General features: G+C 36.5%; 1 protein-coding gene across 4 annotated transcripts in view; it reads right to left on the bottom strand.

Moving 5' to 3' along the window:
* IPP (intracisternal A particle-promoted polypeptide) overlaps positions 1-22,555 on the bottom strand; it is a 45,078-nt gene that overhangs the window by 11,596 nt on the left and 10,927 nt on the right. For 2 of the 4 annotated variants that reach the window (XM_037039491.1, XM_037039492.1), the window contains exons 4-8: positions 18,129-18,284; positions 16,701-16,868; positions 10,177-10,314; positions 6,659-6,781; positions 4,515-4,735 (exon numbers count right to left, since the gene is read on the bottom strand). In XM_037039491.1, the coding sequence (XP_036895386.1) occupies positions 4,515-4,735; positions 6,659-6,781; positions 10,177-10,314; positions 16,701-16,868; positions 18,129-18,284 (806 nt within the window). The remainder of the gene's footprint in view (positions 1-4,514; positions 4,736-6,658; positions 6,782-10,176; positions 10,315-16,700; positions 16,869-18,128; positions 18,285-22,555) is intronic. The other 2 variants (XM_037039494.1, XM_037039495.1) reach the window with 2 other exon arrangements.

Raw genomic sequence — 22,555 nt, 5'->3', positions numbered from 1 at the left:
TGTGAGAGGGAGATTGTGCCATGGGACCCTATAGGACACCTACTACATTAGGCCGCACACTACCAAGAGGGGGAGTTATAGCAGCTCTACCTAATAAACAGAAACAAACATAGGGAGTCTGCCCAAATGAGGAGACAGAGAAACAAGGCCCAAATGATAGAACAGATTAAAATTCCAGGAAAAAAACTAAACAAAATGGAAATAAGGAATCTCTCACATGCAGAGTTTGACAACATAAAAAAAATCCAGTCAGAAATGAAGGGTACACTAATTGAAGTAAAGAACAATATACAGGGAAACAACTGTAGAGTGAATGAAGCCAAGAACCAAATCAGTGATATGGAACATAAGGAAGCAAAAAAACAAAACAAAAAAAAACCCCAACCAATCAGAACAACAACAAAAAAGAATCCAAAAAAAGAGGACAGTGCAAGGAGTCTCTGGGATAACTTTGAGCCATCTAACATTGGCATCATAGGGTGCCAGAAGGAGAAGAGAAAGAGCAAGGAATTGGAAATCTATCTGAAAAAGTAATGAAAGAAAACTTCCCTAATTTGCTGAAGGAAATAGACATACAAGTCTAGGAAGCACAGAGAGTGGCATAGAAGGTGGATGCAAAGAGGCCCACTCCAACACACATCATAATTAAAATGCTAAAGGTTTAAGATAAAGAGAGAATCTTTTTAAAAATATATTTTATTTATGTATCTTTAGAGGGGAAGGGAAGGAGAGAAGGAGAGAAATATCAATGTATGGTTGCCTCCTCTGAGTCCCCTGCTGGGAATTGGCATGCAACCCAGGCATGTGCCCTGACTGGGAATTGAACCTCGATCATGTGGTTTGCAGGCCCGCGCTCAATCCACTGAGCTACACCAGCCAGGGCAAGATAAAGAGAGAATCTTAAAAGAAGCAAGAGAAAAGATGTTAGTTACTTATAGGGGAGTTCCCATAAGACTGTCAGCTTATTTTTCAAAAGAAATGTTGCAGGCTAGGAGGGACTGACAAGAAATATTCAAAGTCCTGAAAAGTAGGGACCTACAGTCAAGATTGCTTTACACAGTGAAGCTATCTTTCAGAATTGAAGGGCAGATAAAGAGCTTCCCAGACAAGGAAAAAACTAAAGGAGTTCATCATTACCAAAACATTATTATATGAAATGATAAAGGGACTTATTTAAGAAAAAGAAAAAGCCCTGGCTGGTGTGGCTCAGTGGATTGAGTGCCGACCTATGAACAAAAGGGTCGCCAGTTCCATTCCCAGTCTAGGTACATTTCTGAGTTGTGGGCCAGGTCCCCAGTAGGGGGTGTTCAAGAGGCCACCACACACTGATGTTTCGCTTCCTCTCTTTCTCCCTTCCTCTCTTTCTAAAAATATATAAACTATTTAAAATTAGAAAAAGAAAGAAAAAGATCAAGACTATGAACAATAAAATGGCATTAAATACTTATCTACCAACAATTGAATCTAAAAAACAATCTAAGGAAACAAGAATAGAGACAAAATCATGGATACAGAGAGTGTTTTGATGGTTGCCAGATGGGAGGTGGGTGTGGGGTAATGAGGGGCTTAAGAAGTACAAATAGGTAGTTACAGAATAGGCCCATTGGGATGTAAAGTACAGCACAGAAAATAGGAGTAGCCAAAGAACTTGTACACATGACTAATGGACACAAACAACTGTTTGGAGATTTCCTGAGAGAGCAGAGAGTGTTGGGTAGAGGAGGAAAAAAGGGGGAAAGTTGGAACAACTGTAATAGTATAATCAATTAAATACAATATTTTATTTATCTTTAGAGGGGAAGGGAAGGAGAGAGGGAGAGAAATATCAATGTGTGGTTGCCTCTCATGCGTCCCCTGCCAGGAACTGGCCTGCAACCCAGGCACGTGCCCTGACTGGAAATCGCACCACAATCGTCTGGTTGACGGGCCCGCGCTCAATTCACTGAGCTACACCAGCCAAAGCTAATAAGATATTTTAAAAAAAGGAAAGTTCTTCAGGTTAAGAGAAAATGATACGATAAAAACTTAGCTCTACACAAAAAAATAAACAGAACTAGAAATGGTAAATACATGCATAATTACCAAAACTTTCTCATTAAAAAAATATTTTAAATATAACTATTTAAGTAACTGTGACAAAATACTATAGAGTTTACAACATATACAGAAATAAAACAGCACAAAGGATGGGAGTGGGAAATGAAAGTATGTTTTTGTAAGTTTCTTCTATTGAAAGTAAACTTGTACGATATTATTTGAAGTTAGATTTGATACATTAAAAATATATTTGATCAAGCCCTGGCTGGTGTAGCTCAGTGGATTGAGCACGGGCCTGCAAACCAAACAACTGCAGTTTGATTCCCAGTCAGGGCACATGCCTGGGTTGCAGGCCAGTTCCCAGCAGGGGATGCACAAGAAGCAACTACACATTGATATTTCTCTCCCTCTCTCCTTCCCTTCCCCTCTAAAGATAAATAAATAAAATCTTTTAAAAAATTAAAAAATATATATATGGTCATAATGTAACCCCTAAAACTACCACTAGGGAAAAAGGTGAAGAGATACAGGTAATTGAAAAAAAAAGAGATAATATGGAATACTAAAATATTCAACCTAAAGACAGAAAAATGGGGGAAGGTATCAAAGAATGGATAATACAAATAAAAAACAGCAAAAGAGAAGTCTAAAAACCAACCACATCTGCAATTATATTACATATATAATAGAAATTTTAAAGACTCCATTTGAAAGTCAGGGGTTGTTAAACTGCAAAAAAAATCACAGGTTACAACCATATGTAAAGACACAGATTTACATAAAGTAGAAGGAAAAAAACATATGCCATGCAAATACTAATCAAAACATAAGCTGGCTATATTAATGGTTGCATTAATATCAAAGTAGAATTCAGAACACAGATTATTACCAGAGGCAAAGAAAAACATTTCATATTATGAAAAGATCAATTCATTTAGAAGACATAATAATTTCAACGTTTAGAGACTTCATAACAGAAATTCATTTTTTAAATTTATTTCAGAGAGAGAAAGAAAGAGAGAGAGAGAAACATTGACTTGTTGCTCCACTCATTCATGCCTTCCCTGGATGATTCTTATATGTGCTATGAACAGAGATCAAACCTGCAAACTTGGTGTATCAGGATGCGACATTCTAACCAAGTGAGCCACCTGGCCTGCCCCAATAACAGAGATTTTATATGTGAAGCAAAACCTGACAGAATGGAAGGAAAAACAAACAAATCCATACTTATAGGTGGAGATTCCAACACTTCTTTCTTACTAATTTACAAAACAATTGGACACATTGGGAAGACTTGATCAACACTAATCAACTTGACTTAACAGAAATTTATAGAACACTACACTCAACAACAAAATACAAATTTTTTCATGTACACATGAAACATTTACCAGAAGAGAAATCATTCAAAGTATGCTTCTTGATGACAATGACATTAAATTAGAGATCAGTAACACAAAGATAACTGGAAAATCCCCAAATATCTTGAAATTAAAACATATACTTCTAACAACTCCTTGGTAAAAAAAAACAAAAACAAAAACAAAACTTGCCAGGGAAATCAGAAGTTATTTTGAGATGAATGCTAATTTAAACAAAACATACTGCCGTGGCTGGGGTACCTCAGTGCATGAGCACAGGCCTGTGAACCAAAGGGTTGCTGGTTTGATTCCCATGATGAATACCTGGGTCCCCAGGTCCCCAGTAGGGGGCACATGAGAGGCAACCACACATTGATGCTTCTCTCCCTCTCTCCTTCCCTTCCCCTCTCTCTAAAAATAAATAAATAAATAAATAAATAATAAAATGAAGTTATAAAATCTTGTAAAAGAGAACAGACCAAAATGTGTGGGGTGCAGTTAAAAAAAAGCTTGAAACAATTTATAGCTTTAAAGGTTTACATTATAGAAAAATAAAGTTCTGAAAATCAATCATCTAAGCTTCCACTTTAAGAATCTAGGAAAGAGCCCTGGCTGGTGTAGCTCAGTGGATTGAGCACGGGCCTGTGAACCAGACAATCGTGGTTCAATTCTCAGTCAGGGTACATTCCTGGGTTGCAGGCCAGTTCCCGGCAGGGGCCAGTTCCCAGCAGTGGATGCACAAGAAACAATCATACATTGATGTTTCTTTTCCTCTCTCCTTCCCTTCCCCTCTAAAGATAAATAAATAAATAAATATTTTAAAAAAAGAATCTAGGAAAATAAGAGCAAATTAAATCCAAAACAAATGGAAGAAAGGGGGAAAAAAGGAACAGAAAAGAATTAAATAGAAGGTGGCCAATCAGTAGAACTAATGACACCAAAAGTTAGTTCTTTGAAGGAAAACTAATGACACCAAAAGTTAGTTCTTTGAAGGAAAAGAGAAAAAAACCTACAAATGATTAATAACATGAATGAAAGAATGAACACCACTACAGATCTTATAGAAATTAAAAGAATAACGGGATACTAATTATTTGAAATCATCCAACCTACCTCCTCAAAGGAATATTTTTCTACAGTATTAAGAGCATCTTGCGTCTCATTCCACCCTCCAATAGAATAGATGCAGTCATTGAGTGCAGCCACCCCAAGATATGCTCTCCTGGTTCCCATTGGAGGAAGTGGAGACCAACGCTTGGAAAGCGGATCATAAACTTCAAAAGAACGAAGCTCTATTCCTTCATTGCTGATGCCTCCAATTACATAAATTAAACCTGGAAATAAAATATTTTTGTTTAGATGCTATAGAAATAGGATATAATAATTAGCAAAAGAAACAGTTGCGAGTTCAGTTTGCTGTGTGGATGCTGTATTTAAGTAGGACTTATTAATCTTTTAGGAGAAAATCTACTGTCTAATTTATCATGGCTTACATTTAAGCATATTACAAAGAATTAGGGGCATGAATTTAAAGTGGAATTGAATTTTCAAAGGACCTAATGATGCTATTAAATGTCCGACAAGGATTTCCCATCTTATTATCTGCTTGATGATCTCAATTTCCAGATGTACCGCTACCATGAATAGGTAAAAAAGGAGAAGGAAAGGGACTTTTCCCCCCTAAAAAATATGCACTTAGCCCTGGCTGGTGTAGCTCAGTGGATTGAGAGTGAGCCTGTGAACCAAAGGATCATGGTTCAATTCCCAGTTAGGACACATGTCTGGGTTGCAGGCCAGTTCCCAGCAGGGGATACATAAGAGACAACCATACATTGATATTTCTCTCCCTCTCTCCTTCTCTTACCCTCTAAAGATAAATAAATAAAATCTTTTAAAAAATATGCTCTTTAACTGTGAATGGCATGACCATCTTTGGTGATAGCCTACCTATTGCTCAGATGGACAAAAAATAGAGTACAATAGAATGTCATTCACAGAGAGTCCCTTTTTAAATTTGACTGAAACAATGGCTCTGACCATCTATCATTTTTGAGTGCCCAGTGTGATTCCCATGTTCTGAAAGTGAGGAGTTATATAGCATTTTAAGAAGTGTGAGATAAACATTAATAAATTTGGGTTCTAGCTCCACCTTTGCCAGTAACCAGCTACGAAAAAAGAGAATTCACAGCCTTCCTAATCTTCAACTTCCTCACTTATAAATAAAGGCATTAACATAGATAATCTCCAAGGTGCTTCTGTAGCTCTGATTTTAGCTGGGAAGATAAAGATAATAAATATAAAACAACTAAAGAACACTGTAATATTACATAACAGAATACAGTCTGCAAAATGTAATTTGAACATTAAATGCTAGTGTAAATCTGAGAAGGTACTCACAAAGCAGGAAGAACTTGAGCTGGGAAGAAAGCTGGCTGAGTTGTCATATAACAATGGGCAGACTGCTTCCTACTCTGCAGGTACATATAAATCTGCTCTCCAACTCTGGACAGAGAATCAGGTTTTATTTGATAGCGCTTACCACCTCTCAGGTATAGTAGAAAATTAAAATAATGTCTGTATACCACCTTAATATTCAGTATAATATATTTCAAATCTATCATAGCACTATTTCTGTGTGGACTGAATCACAATGCAGCCTTTAAAAATAACACTGAAGCAGCCTATAAGAAGAGACTGTGAATATTGTTTTTGATATTCTCTTCCTACTTAGAAACTCTTACTAAGGCCTGTATAGGAGAGAAAATGATTAACAATAAAGAATGACTTTTAGCCCTGGCTGGTGTGGCTTAGTGGATTGAGCATGGGCCTGCAAACCAGAGTATCGCAGTTCGATTCCCAGTCAGGGCACATGCCTGGGTTGCAGGCCAGTTCCTAGCAGGGGACACACAAGAAGCAACCATACATTGATATTTCTCTCCCTCTCTCCTTCCCTTCCCCTCTAAAGATAAATAAATAAATAAATCTTAAAAAAAAAAAAGAATGACTTTTAAATGCCCATTGTGCTAGTCAAGTATTTTTGCCTATTCGGAATTTAAATTCTAGCTTTGTTCATTTTGGAAAAAAATTGATTATTTTGGCAATACAGAAATGCAAAAATAAGAGGATAAAAACAGAACTTCAATATTGTTAGTGTTCATCATTTAATACTAATATAAACTATACTTCTGTGTAAATGAAGCCCCAAGCTCAGATTTTAAAAATATTTTTTCTGGAAAAGTATTTTATATAATGATTACCTTGCATTTCACAACAGCCAAAGTAGTAGCGTGACAAAGCCATGTTGCCAACTACTTCCCATTTATTTTCATCAGGATCAAATCGTTCAATGGTGTTCCCTATCTCAGCTCCAACCCATCCGCCTGTAACCAAAGAGAAAAATCTTTTGTCTGGAATAAAGGAATCTTACTTATCAAAAACCTTTAGAAAACTTTTGATCTTACAACTTCATATTATGGATGATTATCACATGGAACAGAGGGCTTATTTGTCCAAGATCACAGGAGAAGTTTGAATTTGACTGTGAGTAGAACTCAGACTTTTTAACTCTCTGCCTTTTCAACAAGAGATTTAATATAAAACAAAACAAACAATTTAATTATTGCATAGAAAATTTAGTATTTCACAAAAATTTCATTATTTTTGCAAAACTATCTTTTAAAACAACTTCTGCATATTCAGAATGCTTAATAACCATGAAATTTAGCTATCAGCTGAACTGCTTCATTGGACATCTCATCTATATTTTATCTCCATCTCTCTTTAAGAATTCCACATTTGACAATATTCTCCAAGTAATATTATCTTGAGAATAAGAATTCATAAACCTGAAAGGATACAAGTATCTTATGAGAGTGAAGGAAAATTGATAAAGTAATCAGAATCTGATCAAGAATTTAAATAACAGAATTCTGGTCAAGATGGCAGCAAAGTAAATATGGTTCACCTCCTTGCACAACTACATGACAATTACAATTAAAATGCAGAACAACCATCACTCAGAACTGTCAGAAACTGAGATGAATGCAAGTCTGACAACTATGGAATTAAAGAAACCACATCTATCCAGACTGGTAGGAGGGGCAAAGACGTGAAATGGGCTGGTCCTACATCCACATATGGTGGATAAAAATTTGAGAGGTATATCTTGGGAGCAAGAAGTCCTAGCCTCACACAGACCCCACAGCTCAGGGTTCCAGTGTCAGGAAGATAAGTCCCTATAACTTCTGCCTTCAAAAACCAGCAGGGATTGAGTCAGTAGAAGAAATTTCTAGAGTTCCAAGCAGTTCCCCTTAAAGAACCTATTCATGGACTTACTCAGACTCACTCCCTCTGAGCTCCAGCACCTGGATAGCAGCTTGAAAGACACCAGTGGCATACAGGGAGGAAATGAAGTGTCTGACATCAAGGCAGGAACTAGGAGACAGCTTTCTACCAGAGAGGAAGACTGGCAAAAGCCATTGTCCTTTCTCTGAACCCTCCCCCACCAGAGCCATGATCTGACAGGTGGGTGCCATATCTGACACTCATATTGTTTGCCCTGCCCATAAGATCCCCTGATTTATTCCACCCAACTTACAAGCTCACCAAACTTTTATCCATGATTTTTTCATGTGAATGGCTGGTTATAGCTCATTCTTCACAACTTCCTAAATCCTCTCAAACAAGCAACAACCTGCCTCATTAAGCCCCAAATCCCTGTACTTGTTGCTAAGTGGCTTCCGGCCCAGTACTAGTACTAGCCACCTGAGATTCATAGCTTGGCTTCACCTGGGCATCTCCAAGCCCAGATAAGTAGCAGCCCCTCTCATATTGGTTTATAGCTCACGCAGGGTGGCCCCAGGTAGAACACAGGTGGGGCTGTTCTGGCCTGCAACAACCAGGACATCCCAGAGACTGCACAGCCAGTGGACAGCTACAGACCACATTGGAGCATCACCACCCTGCCCCTGCACAGTTGATCCTTCATGGAAGGTGCAGCTTGGTGGTCAATGATCATAGTCAGTTCTTGCAGCTGGGTAAATCCTCCCATTGACCTGCCAACAGCAATCAAGGCTCAACCACAAGAGGAAGACATACTCAGCTCACATGGAGGGCACACCTTGAGTACCTACCTTGTGTGATAGGGGAGACTGTACCATGGGACCCTACAGGACACCTACTACATTAGGCCACACTACCAAGAGAGGGAGTTATAGCAGCTCTATCTAATAAATAGAAACAAACACAGGGAGGCTGCCCAAATGAGGAGACAAGAAACATGGCCCAAAACAAAGAACACACCAAAAGAACTAAACAAAACGGAAACAAGCAATCTATCAGATGAAGAGTTCAAAACACTGGTGTAAGGATGCTCAAGGAACTTGGTAAGGACCTCAAAAGCATAAAAAAGATCCAGTCAGAAATGAAGGGTACACTAATTGAAGTAAAGAACAATATACAGGGAAACAACTGTAGAGTGAATGAAGCCAAGAACCAAATCAATGATATGAAACATAAGGAAGCAAAAAACCCCCTAACAACAAAAAATCCAAAAAAAGAGGACAGTGCAAGGAGTCTCTGGGATAACTTTGAGCCATCTAACACTGGCATCATAGGGTGCCAGAAGGAGAAGAGAAAGAGCAAGGAATTGGAAATCTATCTGAAAAAGTAATGAAAGAAAACTTCCCTAATTTACTGAAGGAAATAGACATACAAGTCCTGGAAGCACAGAGTGGCACAGAAGGTGGATGCAAAGAGGCCCACTCCAACACACATCATAATTAAAATGCTAAAGGTTTAAGATAAAGAGAGAATCTTAAAAGCAGCAAGAGAAAAGATGTTAGTTACTTATAGGGGAGTTCCCATAAGACTGTCAGCTTATTTTTCAAAAGAAATGTTGCACGCTAGGAGGGACTGACAAGAAATATTCAAAGTTCTGAAAAACAGGGACCTACAGCCAAGATTGCTTTACACAGCGAAGCTATCTTTCAGAATTGAAGGACAGATAAAGAGCTTCCCAGACAAGGAAAAAACTAAAGGAGTTCATCATTACCAAAACATTATTATATGAAATGATAAAGGGACTTATTTAAGAAAATAAAAAAGATCAAATATGAACAATAAAATAGCAATAAATACATATCTATTAACAATTGAATCTAAAAAACAAACTAAGGATACAAAAAGAACAGAGACAGAATCACAGATAACAGAGAAGGTTTCCACATTTGCCAGATGGGAGGGAGCATTTAGGAACGGGTGAAGAGGTGAGGTGATTAAGGAATACAATTAGGGCCCTGGCTGGTGTGGCTCCATAGACTGAACACTGCCCTGCAAACAGAAGTGTTGCTGGTTACATTCCAAGCTAGGGCACATGCCTAAGTTGGGGGCCAGGTCCCCAGCTGGGGGCATGTGAGAGTCAACCAATCTATGTTTTTCTCATACATTGATGTTTCTCTCCCTTTCTTCCTCCCTTCCCCTCTCTATAAAAATAAATTAAGAAAAATAGTCTTTAAAAAAATACAAATAGGTAGTTATAGAATAGCCACACAGATATAAAGTACAGTATAGACTACTACAGAGTAGCCAAAGAACTTATACATATGACATAGACACGAACAGAGGTATGGGAATTGCCTAAGGAAGTAGAGGGTTCTGGGTGGAGGAGGGCAAAGGAGGAATAATTGGGACAACTGTAATAGAATAATCAATAAAATAGAATTTAAAAATAGAATTTAAATAATATTAGATATCCTTAAGTGAACAGCATAATTACCCAAAGCATAGATAGCCCCATTACAGACACACACTCCTAAGCCACAGCGAGGGTGATTCATTGAAGCTACAGTTGTCCACTGTTTAGTAACTGGATCATAGCATTCGGTACAGTCAAAAATCATTGAATCTTTTTCACCTGAGTTAAATAAAAGAAACACATATGGGGAGGTTTAGTGACGCTAATAGCCTAGAATCATATTTACAATATTCAGTAGCATTCCATGTTGCCAGAAATTCAACTATTATGTCTGATTTATACTGTCTGTTAAATTCACGTCTTACGTTGAAACCATAGCACCATTATTTAGTAAACGCCATTTAATGAAGCAATGGTAACATTTTCCTGTTATCTATGACCACCAAACAATCCATATAATTTGCATTTTAACTCTTGTAAAGTTTGAATTTTAATGTAATCCTTATCTAGCAACAAATAGAAAATGAAACTTTAAAATAAGATATCACTTAAGTCCTGACTGGTGTGACTCAGTGGGTTGGGCGCTGTCCCTCAAAGCAAAAGGTTGCTAGTTTGATACATGCCTGGGCTGCAGGCCAGGTCCCCAGTTGGGGTTCTGTGAGAGGCAACCAATCAATGTTTCTCTAGCCTATTTGTGTTTCTCTCCCTCTTTTTCTCCCTCCTCTCCCCTCTCTCTAAAAATAAATAAAATCTTTTTAAAAATGATACACAAAATAGAATTTTAAAATATACTATACCTAGGAATAAATCTAAATCAAATATTGTACAAGACCTCTATGGTTAAAATTGATAAACTTTATTTAATATTTTACGTATTTATTTTTAGAGAGAGAGGAAGGGAGGGAGAACGAGAGAGAGAGAGACATGATGTGAGAAACACCCATCAGTTGGCTCTCATATGCACCCTGACCAGGGACCTAACCACAACCAGGCATGTGCCCTGACTGGCAACAAACTGGTGACCTTTCACTTTGTGGGTTGATGACCAACCAACTGAGCCACACCAGTCAGGGCTATAAACTTTATTTAAATAATTGTTTTCCTTTTTAATCCTCACCCAAGGATATATTCACTGATTCTAGAGAAAGAATAGGAAAAAGACAAGAGAGTGAGAAATATTGATTGATTGCCTCCTGCACATGCCTGACTGGGGCCTAACCACAACCAGGTATTTGCACTGACAGGGAATCAACAGCAACCTTTTGGTGCATGGGATGAAGCTCCAATCAACTGAGCTACACTGGCCAGTGCTATTTAGATAAAATTTTAAATAAGGAATATCTAAATAAGTGAAGAAATATATCACCTTCATGAATTAGAAGAGTCAATGTAAAGATGATTATCCCCAAACTGATGTATAGATATAATTTAATCCCAATTTTTAAGATATCCTTTCTTTTTTATTGGATTACATTTAACACAAAAGTTACAGTCTCAACCATTTTTAAGTTTATAGTTCAATAATGTTAACACATTCATATTGTTGTGCAGCCATCACAACCATCCATCCCACAACTCCATCTTATTAAACTGAAACTATACCTTTTAAACAAAAACTCCCCATTTCCCTCCCCCACCCCCGGCAATCACTATTACATTCTGTCTTTATGATTTTGACTACTCTAAGTACCCCATATAAGTGGAATCATACAGTATTATTTTCAAAAACAAACTGATTCTAAAATCGAAATGGGAAGTACAATGGGCCAAGTACTCACAAAATAATGTTGAGTAACTGCCCTATCAGATAGGCTTATAGACTTAAAATAGAACTCTAGTAATCAATGTAGGGATAAACAAAAAGACCAATGGAACAGAAATCTAGAAATAGATCCATACATGTGTAATTACTTGATATATGACTACTGTTTGTACTACAGAGTAGTGGGCAAAGTTTTTCCATGCTACAATGATTGTTTAGATAGACAGATATTTTTAAAAACCTGGTTTCTTACTCACACTATTTATAAAAACTGAAATCCAGGGAGATTACAGATATAAATGTAAACAGAAAAACTATACAATTTTAGAAAACAATAAAGATATATATCTTTGTGACTTTGGAATAAAGAAGGATTTCTTTTAAAAAGGACAAGAGCCCTGGCCAGTGTGGCTCAGTTGATTGGAACCTTGTTCCATAAACTGAAGGCCACAATTCAATTCCCAGTCAGGGCACACGCCTAAATTGAGGGTTCAGTCTCAGGTCGGGTGCGTATGAGAGACAACCAATTGATGTTTCTTTCACATCAATGTTTCTCTCCCTCTCTCACTCCCTACTTTCCTCTCTCCCTAAAATCAATAAACATGTCCTTGGGTGAGGATAATAAATATATAAATATATACATGCATATAAGAAACACTGACCATAAGGAGAAAAATAATAGAGTTGACTACATTAAAATGGAAAACATCTGTTTATGAAAAGATCCCATAAAGAGTGTGAAAGGTGAAGCAGCAGAGTAGGAAAGATATTTACAGCACATATAACTTTACAAGGGCCTAGAATCCTGAATGTATACAAAACTACTGTGTACATCCTACTGTGCAGAAAAGAGTTAACATAGCAGACCTAAGACTGCCTATCCTTAGAAAGGCCTCCTTTGCAAGGTTGACCCTTGGCTGGAGTCTGGGAACTTGACTAGTAAACAGTTCCCTACATGGATATAAAATTTTCCCCAACTAATAAGAATGGCTTTTTGAAGTAATGAAAATGTTCTGGAATTAGAAGTGATGGTTGTACAACTTGGTGAATATACTAAAAACCACTGAACTAAGCCCTGGCTGGTGTAGCTCATTGGATTGTGCCCTGAGCACGGGCACTGCGAACCAGAGAATCACGGTTTGATTCCCAGTCAGGGCACATGCCTGGGTTGCAGGCCAGTTCCTGGCAGGGGACACATGATACATTGTGTGTCCTCGGCAGAGGCAACCATACATTGATATTTCTCTCCCTCTCTCCTTCCCTTCCCCTCTAAAGATAAATAAATAAAATTAAAAACAAAAAACAAAAAACCCCACTGAACTGTATAAGCTAAATGGTGAATTTTATGGTATGCGAATTATATCTTAATTTTTAAAAGTAGTATTTAGAAAATTAACCCAGATATGTATCTAGAAGGAAATAAACTAAACTATTAACTGTGATTATTTCTGGATGGTATAATTACAATATGGGTAATCTTTCTTTTTTTATTACTTTTTAAAGATTTTTATTTATTTATTTTTAGAGAGAGGGCGAGGGAGGAAGCAAGGGAGAGAAACATTGATGTGAGAGAGAAACATCAATAAGTTGCCTCTCATATGTGCCCCCAACTGGTACTGAACCCACAACCCAGGCATGGGCTGTGGCTGGGCATTGAACCAGTAACATTTTGCTTTGTGGGAGGATGCCCAACCAACAGCCACACAGTTCAGGGCTTTATTTTCTTTTCCCCTCCTTCCCTCCCTCCTTTCCTTTTTAAAAGATTTTATTATATATTTTAGAGAGGGGAAGGGAGGGAGAAAGAGAGGGAAAGAAACATCAATGTGTGGTTGCCTCTAGAGTGTCCCCTACCAGGGATCTGGCCCACAATCCAGGCATGTGCCTTAGACTGGGAATTGAACTGGTGCCCATTTGATTTGCAGTCTGGCACTCAATCCACTAAGTCACACTAGCTAGGGCATTTTTTTAAATATTCTTTGGTTTTAGCAAAATTTTCTACAACAAGCCTGAATTACTTTGATAATAAAAAAATATTTTAAAAGTATATATGTGAAATCTTAAGATAGTAATGTTGGTAGTATTAATAATAGCTAGCAAAGTCATAGCATTTTTGAAGAGCCCCCATAAATACTCTATGGCATTAGAAAAGGGGATACATATATATGCAAGTGTCACATGGGACACTGTGACACTAGGTTAAACAGGAGAGTTTATGCAGGGAAACTACCCACAATTGCCAAAATATATACATAAAAAGAACTATTAGAGTTCTAGTCAAAGAAAGATTATAAAGAACTATGGTTTTAAGGCTTAAAATTCTAATGTCTTTGTTGGGATTTTCATATGCACCATGAAATTTATTGATTTAATGAACTTTTTGAGAGACAACTATGTCCTCTCCAAAGGATAAAAATAAACTATTCCGTACTAACAATATTACAGTCAGAAAATAATAACACTTTTGACATACGATTTTTAGTGTTTCAGACTGACTCATAGAAATAAAACAAAAAGATTAGCCATAAGGGTTAGAGATTAACTATCTCAATTTGTTGCTATAACAACAAAATTATCCAGAAGTAAATATGGATGTTAAATGTCAGCATTTTCTCTTTACAGCTCTCTGTAATTATTTCCGTCCAACATTCAAATCTCCTTAATTTAATTTTATTAACCATTTTATAATTCAGAATATTTTCAGAAAACACAATTTCAATCAAGAAATATATCATAATGTCTAGTTGACTAGTTTTTTATATATCCCACTGTCCAGATAACAATTAAAAATTTGTAATGCAGCTTTCAGAATTTAAAAATTTTTATCATAAATGCTGACCTAAAATTTGTTTTTTCCCTTTTTAATATTTTGTATTGATTACACCATTACAGTTGTCCCATTTCCCCTTCATTCCCCTCCACCCTGCACACCCCTTCTCCCACCGTTCCCCCCCTTTAGTTTATGTCCGTGTATCACAAGTCCTTTAGATTCTATATTTCCCATACTATTCTCGCCCTCCCCCCTATCTATTTTTTACCTAACGTCTATGCTACTTATTCTCTGTACCTTCTCCCCCCTCTTCCTCCTCCCACTCCCCTGTTGCTAACACTCCATGTGATCTCCATTTGTATGGTTCTGCTCCTGATCTAGCTGTCCTCTTAGTTTGCTTTTGTTTTAGGTGTGCTTGTTAATAACTGTGAGTTTACTCTCCTTTCACTGTTCATATTTTTTAACTCCTTTTTCTTAGATAAGTCCCTTTAACATTTCATATAATAAGGGCTTGGTGATGATGAACTCCTTGAACTAGATCTTATCTGAGAAGCACTTTATCTGCCCTTCCATTCTAAATGAAAGCTTTGCTAGATAGAGCAATCTTGGATGTAGGTCTTTGGATTTCATGACTTGGAATACTTCTTTCCAGCCCCTTCTTGCCTGGAAGGTCTCTTTTGAGAAATCCGCTGACAGTCTGATGGGAACTCCTTTGTAGGTGACTGTCCCCTTCTCTCTTGCTGCTTCTAAGATTCTCTCCTTCATTTTAATCTTGGCTAATGTAATGATGATGTGCCTTGGTGGTTTCCTTCTTGGGTCCAACTTCTTTGGGACTCTGAGCTTCCTGGATTTCCTGGAAGTCTATTTCCTTTGCCAGACTGGGGAAGTTCTCCTTTATTATTTGTTGAGATAAGTTTTCCACTTGTGGCTCTTCCTCTTCCCCTTCTGGTACTCCTACAATTCAGATGTTGGAATGTTTAAAGATGTCCTGGAGGTTCCTAAGCCTCTCCTCATTTTTTTTTTGGAATTCTTGTTTCTTCATTCTTTTCTGTTTGGTCATTTTTTTCTTCCTCCTGGTCCACTCCATTGATTTGAGTCCCAGTTTCCTTTCCACTATTGGTTTCCTGTGCATTTCCCTTCATTTCAATTAATTTAGCCTTCATTTGTTCTTCTAATTTGTGTCTAAAATCAACCAGTTCTGTGAGCATCCTAATCACCAGTGTTTTGAACTGTGCATCTGATAGGTTGGCTATGTCTTTGTTGCTTAGAAGTACTGGCTCTGAGGTTTTGAGCTGTTCTTCTTGAGCCATAATGTCTTGGTCTGTTTGTGCCTGTTATGTATGAGGGGCGAAGCCTTAGGTGTTCACCAGGGTAGGGTGACCCAATCACTGGGTTGTGACGGGGTCTGGCTGAATGGTTTGTTGTTGTCGGACTTCTGTACGGTTCAATTTTCTGTGTTTTGGTTGTGTTTTTGTTACTAAAACTTCGTTGTCTTTAAACTTGGTTGCACAAGGAGGCACAGTGTTTCCACCTACGCCTCCATCTTGGCCGGAAGTTGGACTTTTTCCTGACCTAAATTTTGATGCCACATTTTATGAACAACTTTTCAGTAAAACCAAACCTAAGTATTCTGCCTTATAATAAATCACAGTATCCCTCTAGTCTAAAATATTCAGTATCTTATGTTTCCTTTTTCTTTTTTCACTCATTTTTTTCAATAAATATTTAATAAGTACAACTGCATCTATGTATACACCATTGTACCTAGCAATACACACACATACACACAAAGAATATAAGAGTTCAGGCAACTGCCCTGGCTGGTATAGCTCAGCGGATTGAGTGTGGGCCTGTGAACCAGAGGATTGTGGTTTGATTCCCAGTCAGAGCACATGCCTGGGTTGCAGGCCAATGCCTGGCAGGGGACACACGAGAGGCAACCATACATTGATATTTCTCTCCCTCTCTCTTTCCCTTCCCCTCTAAAGATAAATAAATAAAATATTTTAAAAAAAAAGAATTCAGCCAACTTACAGCTAGAGACTAATAAGGAAAATAAGACATTATCATTATTACCTCCAATAGCGTACACCATCCCTCCAAGAACTGCTACTCCCAGCCCACATCGAGCCTGATGAAGCGAAGACACAGTGGTCCAGTACTGGCTAAAGGTGTCAAAACGTTCTACACAGCTGAGGGCTCTACTGTCACTCCAACGACCCCCCTGCAATCGAGTATATCCACCTGAACAAAGGAAGGATAGAAGGAACATAGCAGATCCTTTATTGCTAAATATGGAAATGGTAGTAAGAAGAAAAATCTAGCCCTCTACAGCTAGACACTCAGTATTACATATTTCACAGCAAGGAATAAAGGCTTTAGAGCTTGCCATATATACACATACTATTCTTAAATGTGCCAAGTTCTGAGAGATTATGGCTTAAATGTAATGAGTTAACCACAGTCTTTTACTACCTGGTCTTGGTTATAATAGAACATTAGCTAAAACATAAATCTAGGAGCTGGTTATCTGTCTACTTAAAAAGTTTCATTATGGCTTCTATTAGTGTCTATTTTAATTAAAAATAGTGAGTTGAAACTCTGGTTTGACTGCACACCCTATCATTAAAAGAAGTTTATAATCCACTCAAAAATTACATATTTGCCCTGGCTGGTGTAGCCCAGTGGATTGAGCTCGAGCCTGCGATCCACACGATTGCGGTTCGATTCCCAGTCAGGGCACATGCCTGGGTTACAGGCCAGTTCCCAGCAGGGGACTCACGAGAAGCAACCATACATTGATATTTCTCTCCTTCTCTCCTTCCCTTCCTCTCTAAAGATAAATAAATAAAAAATTAAAAAAATTACATATTTATATATCATAGCATACATAAAATCATACATATAATTACACATATATAAATTATACAGAAGGTATTTATATATAAATTATATTAGATATAAAAATCTGGTCAATCTGTATATATCTATATATATATATATCAAATACTGATGAGGTTTAATGCTTTTTAACATAAAAAGAGGTTTTAGTATGTTTATGTGATATGCCTCTGGATTATTCTGCACACGTACACTTTGGAGACCACTGGTTCCTATCATCCCTAATAACCATATAAGACACCATGAATAGTTAATATTTTTTAGGTTTATCTTCCTTATATTTTACTAGAATTCAAATTTTCAATTTTTAAAGCAATATTTCTTTAGTCAGCTACTGACAATAATGGAATAATCTAAGAACCCAAAGATAAAGATCACAGAATAATAAATGTCAGATGAGTAGCTATTTTATTCTTAGATGTGTTCATTGTATTATATAACCACTTATAAATTTATAAATCGGTAGCCTGTATGGGAAATTAAATGTCTATTTGACACACTTGAATATTCTGACATGTACAATAACAACAAAATATTAAAAGGTTTTGATCCTAAAATTCCTACAATAGAGGTAATTTCTATTACTTTTTAAAAGGTTCTTACCTACTGCATACAGGTACTTTCTTGCTTTCTTCCGAGGTCGAACCTTAGATGTCTGCAGAAAACTACAAAACTTGTTCTCTTTGGGAGATCTGCACACCTCACAGTACTCTTTCAAAAGTGTTTGCAATGCAACACGAAGATTAAAATCAGATACTCCTAAATCAATGTTGTAAAAGATAATGTTTAGCCAACTTGTAAGTAATATTGAAAAGACATGCCTACCTAAGATAAAACACATTTAACAATCAAAAAAATAAAATCTCATCATCATGCCCTGGCCAGGTAGCTCAGCTGGTTAGAGCATCCTCCAAATACGCCAAGGCTGTGAGTTCAATACCTATCAGAACACACACAAGAACCAACCATGATAAAAACATGCCTGGGTTGTGGGGCCATCCCTGGTTGGGGAGCATGCAAAAGGCAACTGACTCATGTTTCTCTCAGGCACCAATGTTTCTCTTACTCTATTTCTCCCTCCCTTACTGTAACTCTAAAATAAATAAAATCTTAAAAAAACAATAACTAATGAATGCATAAATAAATGGAACAACAAATTGATTTCTTTCTCCCTCTCCCCCTTCCTCTCTCTCTGTAAATTTAATCAATTAAATAAAATCATCATCAAACAATGGTGTTTGTTTTCTACAATATCAAATATTTTTCTTATTGCTACTAAAAATATTTTCTTTATATCAAAGGTTTTTTAAAAAATATGTTTCATAATATGCAATTTGTAAATACATGTATGAGAATTTCTAAATAAAGATGGCAAGGTGAAAGAGGATCACAATTATCTAACAAAATAAAAATATAAAATATAAAGTAGCCCAAAATTCTACACATACAACCTAATAACAAGTGGATGTAAAATTATGTCATAAGCTTTCAAAAATGACAGTCAAAGCAAGAAACAAAAGCTCTGCTGGAATGAGGTTCATTTCCTAAAAAGACATTGAGCATGATTTTATAGGTTGTTCCTGCTCAAGGGAGCTTAGCTGAGGAGGTGAACTGGGGATGAAAGTCAACTTGTGTCCCACTTGATAAGCTCTAAGATCCCCTAAAAGGGCACTACTTTAAAATTTGCACAAAGGCCCCATATGTGCTAGCAAGGGACTATCTCTAAGCCTTGTCCTTAACATTCCAGAAGCAATATTAAGCAAAGAAGGTCAACTAACAAAATCTTGAGAATTCTCACTAATAATTAATAATTTGGAGAGAGGTAGATTGAGCAGTTAAGAAGCCAAACTGAGAAGTCAAAGACCAAAGACTATAAAAAGTCCCTTAGAGCACCATCAGTAAAGGTAGAGAGGATCACCAGAGTTTGCCATCTAAGGAAGCACAGTGCTAGCTAAAATTTATGTGAGATGCATGTTTGGCTGGATTAAGTAGGCCCTGACACAGATCAAAATTAGGATCTCCTAAGAGAGCTCAGAGCTTAGGTCCCTAAGGAAGGACCTCAGCTTTAGCAAATCTCTATTCTTCTACCACCCTCATGCCACAGGCTAGAAAGAAGTGGTGAGAACACAACACATAGCTCTCAAATTTTAGATGGGAGAAACAAAGTAGTTATACTAAGTTAGAAAGAAAAAATGACAAAAAAATAAACTAAGGTAGAAAGGGTATCAAGGAGAATTAGCTCTTATATTACTAAGACAAGTTTGATAGAGCTGCTCATGTTAAGCATGAGCAATATATTAAAAAAACAGCAATATAGCTATTAAAACATATCCCAAGAAAGATGACAAAGAGACTGAAGAATTTAGTCTGGAAGAAAACAGCCACAAGCAGATACAAACTCCCCATAAATACTTCACAATATAGAATTATCAAAGACAGAATTATTAAGAATATAGATCCTACAAAAACAGAGCTCAAAGACAGAATGAGTTGCACTGATAAGGAATCAAAGTGAGAACTGAAATACTAGCATTGAAATAATAGTATTCTATAAACTAGAAACAAGAAACAATAGATATGACAAATCAAATCAGCAATTTGAAATAAAGACTTGAGAAAACAACTGTGAACACAGCAAAAGACAAATATTTTAATATTAGATGATAAATATAAAAGACAAAGAAGTTTCAACAAAAGGATGAAAACTACCAAATGAAACATTAAAAGTATTCAGAGATTTCATTCAAAAAAATTCCCCCCAAATGAACTGAAATCGAATTTAAAAGGAAAGGGTATATGATACAGTCTAATAAAAAATAACAAACTTTTACACAAATTAAGAATAATGAAAAAATAAAATGTCATGATCATTTCCTACTAATTTTAGAATATTTCAGAGAATATACTTAGCTTTATATTTGCTTCCTGAAATAACAGGTTACTATTAATTAATAAAAAAGCAAGGAGAGCTAATGTTTTAAAACTATGAAACTGTTCTTAGTTCAAAAGCATGCCTGGGTGCTAATCTTTTATGGGTTTATACAAATAAATCTTTTTTGGGGGGAAAAAAAGAACAAGGCCTTATAAAGTTTGAGGGGTAGCAGAGAGGAGTATCACTTATAACTTAGAATATTATACTCACCAAAACTGCTGTCAAATTAAAAATACATCAGGCAGAAATTCTCAAACATGAAAAGAATTCATAAAATTTAATCACCACGAGCCTTTCTTGAAAAAAGTACTTTGTGATAAAATCCAGCCAACCAAATGATGAATCAAAAAAGAAAATTCAGGAATAAAAAGATTATGATTGCAAAACTTGTAGAGGGCATTAAATCCATTTAAGTATAGAACAAAGCACAGAGCTAACAGAATCATGACTGCAAAAAAATCTATACAAAGGATGAAGAGAGGGTAAGAAGAAAAATAAGAATGCTAATTATCTAATTTTTTTCTTAGCATAGAGTCTATACTGTTTAAAACTGAAACACAAAATGAGACTATGATTTCATCTTTTAGTGACTTTCATCTTTTGTCCTTAACTCTATTAAGAGCTTTTTAGAATGAGTATTTCTTAGGATAGACATTTATCTGAAATTATCATATTTTGCTGTGTCTAATGCACATTTTTTTGCCTATATTTTTGAGGGAAAAATAAGGATGTGCATTATACATGGGTATAATAATCCCATGTATAATGTGCACAAAAATATGAGTGTACATTTATACATGGCAAATATATGGTAGTTATTACTTCAGCTTCTTTGTTAACTTTTAGTGAGATTTAAGTACATTTTCATATTACAAATAGTCTACAGAATGATTCATACTCTTGTTATTTTTCTTTTAACTATTCATTCAACCACATATCCAACCATCATCCAACCTCCTATACAGTGATATCTGAATGTTAATTATAACTGGTTATTTTAGGTGACAGATTTTGGGTGATTTATTGTTTTTTTTAATACTTAATTACCTAAACTTTTTATAAAACCATGTACCATTTTAAAATTTTATTTATTTTTATTTTTATAGAGAGGAGAAGGGAAGGAGAAAGAGAGGGAGAGAACATTGATGTGAGAGAGAGACATTGATTGCTTGCCTCCCATATACTTCCAACCAGGGATCTGGCCTGCAACCCAGACATGTCCTTGCCAGGAATAGAACCAGCAACATTTTGGTTTGTGGGATGATGCCCAACCCACTGAGCTACACCAGTAAGGGCAAACCATGTGCCATTTTAAAAATCTACACATTTCACATAACATACTTTAACCATTTCAAGGAAGGCTTCTGCCCTCTCTGAATTTTGTGGTAGAGTCTCAATACATTTTTACATAAATTGTCTTTTCTCCAACATATCCAAAAAGAAAAAGTTTCAAACTTGAAAAATACTAAGGTTGCCATTTATTTATTTATGTATTCTCACCTGAAGATGTGTTTATTGTTTTTGTTTTTCTTTTTCTTTTAGATAGAGAGGAAGGGAAGGAGGAAGAGAGGGAGAAACATCAATGTAAGAAACACTGATTGGCTGCCTCCCATCCACGTCCCAACCAGGGATTGAACCCACAATCTAGGTATGTGCACTGACTGGGGATAGAACCTGCAAACTTTTGGTGTACAGGACCATCCTCCAACCAACTGAGCAAACCAGTCAGGGCTTAAAGTTGCCTTTTTTAAAAAAATCCTCCACTTACTCCTCTCTTGACTCTTTGCAGTTTTCCTCCAGTGAAATAAATACCTTTAGGTGGTAACTATTGGGCACGCTTATAACAAGCAGTATAAGACTGGACTATTAAAATACTAAGCTGTAGGAAAATATACCCCAATTCTAGGGAATATTCCTTTGCTCCTAGCAGAGAAACTTTTCTTTAGCATGCTGTATCTATGGCACTTGAAAAAAACTAACTCTATCATGAAAGTTTGCCCTACTCCTAGATTCTCCCATGATTCATGCAAAAATGTATATGGATAATTTCCCTCTTCTTGTTTTAGTATGGGTTTATGGATTCTTTGCCTGTGATTAT

The sequence above is a fragment of the Sturnira hondurensis genome, unplaced genomic scaffold (assembly GCF_014824575.4).
Source record: "Sturnira hondurensis isolate 20B ecotype Veracruz unplaced genomic scaffold, ASM1482457v3 Scaffold0025376, whole genome shotgun sequence".
NCBI lineage: Eukaryota > Metazoa > Chordata > Mammalia > Chiroptera > Phyllostomidae > Sturnira > Sturnira hondurensis.
The sequence above is the reverse complement of the archived record's forward strand: the minus strand, read 5'-3'. Positions and strand labels throughout refer to the sequence as shown.